The 10,315-nt window shown below is 36.2% G+C and overlaps 1 protein-coding gene across 1 annotated transcript; it reads right to left on the reverse strand.

Moving 5' to 3' along the window:
* Positions 1 to 1,810: 1,810 nt before the first annotated feature.
* On the reverse strand, positions 1,811 to 7,317 carry LOC121739481 (prolactin-releasing peptide receptor-like). Its single transcript, XM_042131967.1, has 2 exons — positions 6,016 to 7,317; positions 1,811 to 2,037 (listed from the first exon to the last, which is right to left on the reverse strand). The coding sequence occupies exon 1, from the start codon at positions 7,315 to 7,317 to the stop codon at positions 6,031 to 6,033; it is 1,287 nt and encodes a 428-aa protein (XP_041987901.1). The 3' UTR covers positions 1,811 to 2,037; positions 6,016 to 6,030.
* Between the last annotated feature and the right edge of the window lie 2,998 nt (positions 7,318 to 10,315).

Here is a 10,315-nt window from a genome sequence, read left to right on the forward strand (position 1 = left end):
AACTTGGCAAGTAAATCTTTTGAGCTCTTTGGAGCTGAGCTTTAGCTGTGGAGCGCTTGCCAAACTCCTTTGCTAGTGTGTATCATACATTAACACTATAGTCCGATCGCGAGTACCTGGACATTCATTCATTGACCTGTTGGTACTTGTATTTTTCCCAAGACTATTGCTGTCGCTCTCCTCTCTAAGATTATAATAACTCTCGTATGTGATTAAAAGAGCTCAGGGATACGATTCCCAAAAGTCGAATTTAGCTTTGATCTCAAAATAGCGCATTCCCGCATGAGAGTTATGACATTCTAGCTGATATGAGAAAGGTGTCTCTTTCACTCGCTTCAAATAGTTTATTCGTTTCACATTTACGCGATAGAAACATAATAATAAAATGTATGTGCATGAAAGAGATAAGAAGAAATAGGTCAATGTACAAATGTCTACGTGTCCGCGAAATACAACACATATAGACATATTCTAATTTGCACGTATTATACTAAACACTAATTGGACTTGGGACGTGGCAGTGCGACGGGACCCTACTTGTGCTCAAGAAACATCCTCCTACCACGAGTATTGCTGACAGACGGGACTTGAAACAAAACAAAATAAACAGATTTACACAGAAAAAATTAACAATTGAGTAAAATTAATTCAATGGAGATTTTGACATAATCTATGGAGAATTTTTACATTTATGTGAAACTTGATTATTATCTTTATTAAATAAAAGTTTAGTATTCATTATGTGTCACTTATGTCTAGCACTTTTTGTGCATGTTCCTTCTTGCTGCGGAAAAATATTAGAAAATAAGCACAGCGGGGCTAAAATGGTCGCTTTGAAGAATCATGATATGAATCATAATATTATGATTCATTTTTCTAAAATCGCAAAATGCAACTCTGCTTGCAATTCATATCTGTATTTTTGTACTGATTTGACATTTGTCAGTTTGACAGTTTTGAATGTGACCATTTTAGCCCCGCAGTACCTCATTGGGAATATGTTTCGAATTAGCTTATCATAATATTAATACGCGAACGAAAAACTTTGTAACCCTTTTTACGAAAAATGGGGAAACGTAGGTGCATGAAATTTTGCACGGTTATAGTTTATATGGTGAAGGAGTGCATCGAGCTAATATTATTTTGAAATTATGCTTTTATCATACATGTTTTTAATAAATAAAATATTACACACACTACAACACACACACATGAGAAATGACAGATTTTTGACTGACAAGCCTATACATACGAATTATACTCTTTTATTTATGGTTGAAGTCTGTTGACAACAAGTTGACATATTGAAAATGGATTATAGTTTTTTTTATTGAATCTAAAAGGGCCCATTCACTGCAGGACTGCCGTGCAGTCCTGCCGTGAATGGGCCTTTTTAGATACTATTAGACAATGCTTACACGGCCAGTTTGAGACCAGCTAAGTCCCAGAGACAAGAGTTGAAAAAAAATGATAAAGTCAATATTTTTTACAAAATATAGGTTACCTAATATCGTTGAAACTAAGGTCGAATTTCGACCATTGGGCGATCTCTAGTATTTATTATTATTCGTTTTTTTAAATATAGTGTATGGATAATATAATGTATAGTCTGTCAAGAAAGTGAAGAAATTAGGAAGTGGCAACATCGTAGTGTCATCCCTTTCAAATCAATCTAAGAAAAAAGGGATTCGATGACTACTGGACTACGATGTTGCCACTTTTTAATTTCTTCACTTTCTTGACGGGCTATATGTATTCGTTTTTTTTTTATATCATGCATATGTCATTATTTATTCTGTGGCTACAACACTTTGCACTTCCGTTCAAGTCGCATCTGTACCAGCTTTAGCTCGAAAAAAAATATCACAGTCAAAACATTTTAGTAAAAGGTTGAACGTTGCACCTCGCCGCGTGAAATCCGTCGTAAGCGTATTCAGAAGTTCTAACACTAGTAGAAAAGTCCGTTCCGTACAAAAAATAGAATCCAAAAATATCGGGATCTAGGATCTATACCTGGGAACGCCTCCATAGCCGCACCTAAAACAAGAAAAAAGTAGTTTAAAAATCAATGTAAAAATATATTATGAAGAAAATTGGTTTAATTGTACTCTTTTTTACCGACTTTCGGAAAAGAAGAAGGTTTTATGTTCGGTTGTATATTAATTTTTTTTTAGCATCGAGTCTACAATGGTCCCTGCCACCGGTTCGTGAACTAACCTGCCTGCCCCGACAAAGTATCGTTAAGTGTCGTTAAAAACGATGACGAAATTCGTTATCAAAATGTTTTTTTTTTTATGAAATAAGGGGGCAAACGAGCAAACGGGTCACCTGATGGAAAGCAACTTCCGTCGCCCATGGACACTCGCAGCATCAGAAGAGCTGCAGGTGCGTTGCCGGCCTTTTAAGAGGGAATAGGGGAGGACAGGGATGGAAAGGGAAGGGAATAGGGGAGAGTAGGGAAGGGAATAGGGTAGGGGATTGGGCCTCCGGTAAACTCACTCACTCGGCGAAACACAGCGCATGCGCTGTTTCACGCCGGTTTTCTGTGAGAACGTGGTATTTCTCCGGTCGAACCGACACATTCGTGCCGAAGCATGGCTCTCCCAAGTATAAATACGTATTAAGTTTTACTCCCACGTATGCGATTTGACATATTAGGTCATCGCTAATGACATTAATGACAAATCCCATACATTTTGATAACGAATTGCGTCATCGTTTTTAACGAAAGGGACTTTGGCTAGGACTTCTGACGAGAATAATGAATGAATGAATAAATGAAAAATTCTTTATTGCACCAAAACAACCATGACAGAACATAATACTATTCAGTAAAAAGTACAAAAGGCGGTCTTATCGCTACAAGCGATTTCTTCCAGTCAATCTTAATTATAGAACTATAATAGTTTTCCAATGTATAAGTATATTACAAATACATACATATATACATACATACTAAATAATATATTATACAAATCATTATAAATACATACAAACATAAATAAATGGAAATAATACAATCGGTCACTCGCGGCGCGGGGGAACGAGCGGGGGTGACGCGGGGGAGGCGCGCGCGCTTTGGCACTTCACGCGCGGGCGATGCGTCGTGTCCATTTATTCCTATATCCTAAAAAACACTTCGTTTTTAAGGATAACTTTCGGAAGCTATTTCTCAACATTTTAGTACTGAGTGATTATAAAAGAAAAAATACGTGTATTTTTATTTTAAACAATGATCAATACCAAAATTTGGTAGGAAGGTTTAATTGCACCCTGTATGTTATGTTATGTATGATATTATGTTAATTGCACCCTGGTTTCGGGGGCGATAAATCGATCTACCTAGGAATCATTTTTAGAAAATGTCATTTTATTCGTGTTTTATCGAATACCGAGCAAAGATCCGTCAAGGTTTTAGAAAATGTCATTTAATTCGTGCTTTATCGAATACCGAGCAAAGCTCGGTCAAATAGCTAGTAGTTGTATAATTTAGGAGTAACGTCACTCTCAGAGTAAATACAAATCTAACGACATTCCTCCACTTAAACCATAAAGCCTTTCAGGCAGCAGAGCTACATTAACAATCATACTTACAAAAATACATTCATACATTCTCTCGTAAAACATAACCCTTCTGGCACAGTTGGATAAAATGTTGGCTTCAATTCTATTTGTAAAGACAATTTCACATTTTCCATTCAGCCTTTAAAAATAAAGCGTTACAGTAGAACGGGTGACGTTACATACAATAGATTGTTAAAAACAAAAGGTTAACAAAGTTTAGTTCGTTGTTTGTTAAAAGTTCTTTCTGTTTTTATTTGTTGGGAAAGTTCATATTATTCCCAGTTTCTAAAAGGTTAATCAAATCGTTGGTGCACTTAAATAGGCCATGCAATTAATTACATAACTGAGCATAACTGTAATAGTTGGAGAGGGGAAGAGGGGATTTTGGGACAAACTCGAGCGTGTCGGATTAAGCTTGTATAGGCTTCCGACATTTGTCTAGTTATCATGGTATAGAAATCAGATTTCTCACATAGTGGGTTATTTTTTTTTAATTGTCATCGGATCTGTCAGATTAGGACAGAAGATGTTTAGTATACCCCAAAGAAGCTTCCATAAAAAGCACTGACGATTCAAAATTTAAAATATAAAAAAATAAAGCTTCATATTTTCCTAACTAAGCTTCGCAGATATTTCATTTTGCACTAAACTAAGTGATTTAGTCCTTGTTGTCTAAAATATATTTATAACTGACATAAATAAGCAATTTTCTAAATATATTTTCTTTTTCAAAACTTTAAAATGGCTGCAGTTTCTGAACCCACCACTAAAATAAACCTACCTACTGTTAAACCTACCTAATGTTAAAACCTACTAGGTCCCCATGACGCTCGAGTGACTACAAAAATAGCACCCTCCCCTCATCTACTATAATAATTAAACTTCAATTGCTGAAATACTTTCAGCAATTGAAGTTTAATTATTTTTTGACACTTGTTTTGTTTGCTGATAGGTATGTTAATCAAAATCAAAAAATCAATCAAAATCTAATATACAGGTATATGTAACAAAACTAAGTGATAATAATATTTTCGTGTGTGTATGGGTCCCCATTCCCCATATATAGAAAAACACACACACACTAAAATATTATTATCACTTAGTTTTGTTACATATACTTGTACACACTATAAAGTACTTAGTTTTGTTACGCCCTGTATAAAATACTCGTGTCACAGTGTTTGTGCGCGAACTCCTCCAAACCGGCTCAATTTTAATGAAATGTTGTATGTACATTCGTAAGGCCTGAGAATAGGTTTTTATCTACTTTTTATATGGATACTAGAAATTATTTATATGGCAAAACAACGTTTTTCGGGTCAGCTAGTTATTAATATAACAATCTTTCTTCTTCCTACTCAATTTAACACTTGACGTGAGCTTTATTCGCTAATAAGTCGCTAATTAATCAATGTCGGTACTGATAAGCCTAGAAAGTCTTAGTATATCGAATAATTTAAGGCTCATTTTTAGGGTTTCGTACCCAAAGGGTGAAAAGGGGACCCTATTCATGAAACTTCGATGTCTGTCTGTCCGTCTGTCTGCTGTCTGTCTGTCTCCAGGCTGTATCTCAAGAACCGTTATAGCTAGAGTTCTGAAATTTTTACAAATTGTGTATATCTGTTGCCGCTATAACAATAAATACTGAAAACAAAATAAAATCAATATTTAAGGGCTCCTATACAACAAACATGATTTTTTTGGCCTTTTTTGCTCGAAATCAATAATGACAACAGGCAGGCAGATGAAATTTTTACAGAATCCTTAATTATATGTGTGCTTTAATAATTAATAATTAAAATTTAAGGGGGGCTCCCATACAAAAACACAACTTTTGGCCTATTTTTTCTCTATAACGGTACGGAAAACTTCGTGCACGAGTCCGACTCGCACTTGGCCGATTTTATTGTAAGCATGGTATCAAATTCGGGCAATCTATACAACAAGAAAAGAATTTTGAAAATCTGACCACAAACAGGAAAGTAAACATTAACTCCTCCTTTTTTGAAAGTCAGTAAAAAAAGTATCTAAGATGTTGACCAGGGATGTAAGGTATCATTATGCCAAATTTCATTAAAATCGGTCCAGCGGACTCAGAGATTAGCCTGTACAAACCGACAAACTGACAAACAGACAGAGAAACAAAAATTTCAAAAATAGTTAAAATGTGTTCTACTCTTCTAACATGCCCCTGACTCGTTTTTTTCAAGTTTATTTTCAATGTACATAAATTTCAGCTCTACGATTTTATTATAAGTATAGATAGATAGATAGACATAGATAGATAGATAGATCAAATTAAGAAACGAGCCTGCTAGGTCACATAATATTAATTTACTGAAGCAGATTTTGTACTGAAGCTAGTAATTACAAAAACATTATATACTCTCACATAATATTAATTTACTCGTATTCGAAGCTAGTAATTAAGTTCAATTAATTACAACTCACCCGTGACATCAACCGTTAGAATTGGCTCTGCGTGGGCGTCCCGTCAAACGACTCCTCGTTAATGAGCCGAAGTTTGACAGACTCCCGACGCAGGTTGTAGCTGGTGGAGATGTGACAGTGCTTCACGTCCACATTCAGCAGATCCTCGTTCAGTTCCACTCCACTCTTCTCCACATCAGCAGCAGCACTCGGCTTCCTTTTGTGCCTAAACGACGGCACCCTCTGCGAGCTCGAACCTAGATAGCTATCAGTCGCAGTGTTGCCATTAAAAGTCTTATCTGATTGACCACCGAGCTGCTCCAGGGGGATGTTACACCGAAGCTGCGGTGATGTGTCTATGCACGGGATCAACTGCTTGAACTCTTTCCGGAAGTTCTCGTTCATCCACGCGTAGATGAACGGGTTGTAGCACGTCGAGGACATGGCGACGACGTGGCAGAGGAAGAAGACGAGAAAGTAGTACTTGGAGTGGATCGCATAGACGTAGTAGTCGTTGTACAGGTTGATCATATTCAGAGGCAGCCAGGAGAGGCCAAAGATCGTGACCATAGCGATCAGCATCTGATTCGTGCGTCGTTTTCTGTTTTTGTCGAACTCCTCTTTCCGCGTATTCTTACTAGCGGCTTTGGCTTTCGCGCGTTCGTTTAGTTTAAAGCTGACGCACGTGTAACAGAACGCGATCACTGAGAACGGCAGCACGAATTGTAGGATGGAGGTCACCGAGCCGAAGATACGTCGCAGCCTCTCCGTCGGCCACGTCTCCTCGCAGAAGCTGCCGATTTCTAAATCATAGTACGTCATGAAAATCGCGTAGGGCATCGTGACGGTTATCGCGAAGAACCATATTAGTATAATAACGGTGACGCATGTACCGACCTTCATTCGGGGGCGGAAGGGGTATATGATCACGAAGAACCTATCGATGGCGATAGACATAAGCGTCAAAGTCGATATGTATACGCTGCAGCCCTGGGCTGAAGGCATCATGTGGCAAAGGAGGGAGCCCCAGCTCCAGGCTCCCCGGAAGGAGTAGAGGGGGGTGAAAGGGACGGCGAATACGCAGAGCAGGATGTCTGATAAGGCGAGGTTGGTGATGAACAAGTTGGTTACGGTCTGCATCGCTTTGTTGCGAATGACGACGAAGCAAACTAGTACGTTGCCGAGCAAGCCGAGGACGAAAATAACAGTGTATACAACGCAGAAGCCGGCTTGCACCCATCTGTTGTCGATGATGTTGTCGAGCCCGACGTGCGGCGTCGGCGAAACCGTCGTGACATTGACTTCGACGTTGGTAACGTTCATCGCTCGGCTTTACAACGTAATATTTCCCGGAGCCGTCACTTTTATTAGCTCCGCCTGACCTGTAACAAATTGAAATTTATCACCCTTATTATAAAGATATACAACTTTTAATATACGGGAGCATCTGCTTAAATTTATGGCACAATAAGTTAGAAGTATGCCCGTAGCCTATATTGGGTACGATTAATTTTGCGTATGAGTTTTAAAGCGGAGAGAATTATTTAGGAGTCTTATTTCTGAAGTTCCTACCTATAATTTTATTGTATTTTTATAAAACATGATAAATCCTTGTTACTATTTAGAAAGGTTCATTAATTCCCAACAAAACCTAATCAGTCCAGAACAATATCAATTCCAGAACAAAGATTCTAGACTAAAATAAACTGGATTGCCACCTATCGTTTCTATTTCTTCGTAATCTCCACAATAAGGGATTTGCCAGGAATCGGACAGTGTTTGTTGAAGAATTGAAAGATTTCCGTTGAAACGATGAGATGAAATCGCCCATGACTATTAACAATGTGGGATGTGCAAAATCGTCATTTTTGTTTTATTTCATAAAATATGTCCTTATAACCAAGGCTATCGTGAGCTGAAAAGAAAAAATCTATATTATGCGTAGTTTCTGAAATAGCCACATTAAAAATGTCGTATATTACTAAGATAGCCCGCTAACAATGTCGGATAATCACTACCTACGTTATTAACGGAACGCGGAAGCGAGTAAGAGCGCACGATGTGCCACATCCGACTATGTTTACGGAGGGAATGGACGTCGCGCTGTCACTTGGTTTTTTGCTACCGTAGTTATATTTTTTTACTTTTCGACGCCATTTTCAATGTCTACAAGATCAGCACGGCCAATTAAAACTTGGTACTCAACGAAATTAAGAAAAATATAGTAAAAGGCAAAAAATGCTTTTTAAATATTTTTAACAGTATAGCTTATGTTTTATTGCTTTAGATTTGATTATGAGATGAATGTTGATGAAGTTAAGAACTTCATCAACATTAATTTATCGTAGGTAACTTAAAATTGTAGGATGTACAACATCCAACGTTCCTAACCGGTTTTTCAAATGTGTAAAATGTCGGTAGTACCACATACGACATTTTTAATCGGTCTTATAAATGGTTAAATTGTCGGTAGTGCCACTTCTGACATAATTATGTGGATTTATAAATTGATAAAATGTCGGTAGTACTAAATCATAATCATTTCATTTACTTTTCTTATTGAATAAATGGCGCTTGTAGTTTGTACCATATCTGTCGTTGCTTACCGACTTTTAAGAAATTTCAGAAGGCTTTAAAATGGGTAATTTTTGTGCGAAAATTAGGTTTTTGTTGGCACATGTCATACATAATGAATTAATATAATTTTTTATTTATTAATCGTATTTTTCATGGTTTTGCGATTTGGTAACTAGTAGCCGCAATAAAGCCAGACTTTCTTGGTATTTTGCTATTAAGCAGGTAGGCAACAAACATACAGATTTACTCAAATTATGTAAAAGTGACATAATTCCCAAAAATAATATCTAAAATGCTATTTAAAATACCACAATGGATCAGAGAAAATCTCGGATGAAGAAGACTGCTTTTGAATAATTAATCTAATAAATACTAATCTCAATTTTTCATGTAAACAAAGGCTGTGGTGGTACGTAAGTGTCCTAAAATGTAGAAAATTTTAAGAACTACTTGACTCCGCGAGCTTCGTTTCATTCGCTTCGCTGCAAAACGGTCAGTCCTTCGTCAGTACTTTCTGTATTCCCACACATTTAGGCACTATCATCTTTCCAGCATATTTGGAAGATCTAGATGAGATCGATAGCCGGTCGATCGACTTGCAAATATAATATTTTCCATTACACATTCGTGGTAGCCGCCGCCGTTGCCGCGTCGGTGCGGGCGCCTTATTTTGAGCTTTAATCAAACTGTCCTTACTTCTAAATTATTTGGCTCATGGTAATAATTTAAAGGACAATTCTTTTTTTTTCACATAATTCCAATTAATATTTTCATATTTGTGTAGGTAAGGATTAATAACGAATATGCAAAAAAAGTCACGCTGAAGGAGATGATTTGAAGTATTTTTTTTTTAATGTAAGTAATGGTTATTATTCGTTAACCATAAAAGATAGACATAAGCTGCCCTGGGCTTTTTTGTAGATAATGATGAGTACTATAAACATGTATAACATTATTTTGATGTATCATCAGTATTTTTCGTAGCGGAAGCGAAATAATGAAATTTTTGGCAAATTTTTACCACTTTGGGTTATATTTTTGCTATTTTCGGTAGGATCAGGAGTAATATTTTTCAGAATAATACATAGCCTGTGTTCTTTGCAAATGATGTAGCTTTTCAAAAGTAAAAGAATTTTTAAAATTAGTTCAGTAGTTATTGAGCCCATTAAATACAAACAAAACTTTTTCTCTTTATAATTTAAAACAAACTTTTTTCCTTTATAATTTTTTTTTTGTTTATTTAATTTATGTTATGCTATCAAAAAGTCAACAAAATAGTGTTGGTAATAATTTTTAATTTCAATGTTTTAAGTAAGTTTTCATTTCGGATGAGATTTTCCGAATTATTTAAATCATAAGAAATGTTTTGTATTTTCATACGTACATTGTTTTTACGTTTTATTTGACAGAAGTCCATAAAACAATTTTTTCTCTTTAAATTTTTGTCGTTTTTGTTGGTAATTTCTACATGCGACATATTTTTAAATTAACAGTTATCACTTAACAATGACGTAAATGCCACTTCCGACAAGCAATCGTCGATTTTCTACAAGCAACAATGTCGGTTCTGGCACTTCCGACAAATCAGTATTACTCGTACCCCGTTAAAAAGGTCAGAAGTGACTTTTCTGATATTTGGGCATAAAATACGAGATAGGTACTCATAATAACATATCAAACGTAAATAACTTTTATAGTATTACCCTGAAATTTCATGATCCTACTTGAAATAAGTAAAAAGTTA

The sequence above is a fragment of the Aricia agestis genome, chromosome Z (genome assembly GCF_905147365.1).
Source record: "Aricia agestis chromosome Z, ilAriAges1.1, whole genome shotgun sequence".
NCBI lineage: Eukaryota > Metazoa > Arthropoda > Insecta > Lepidoptera > Lycaenidae > Aricia > Aricia agestis.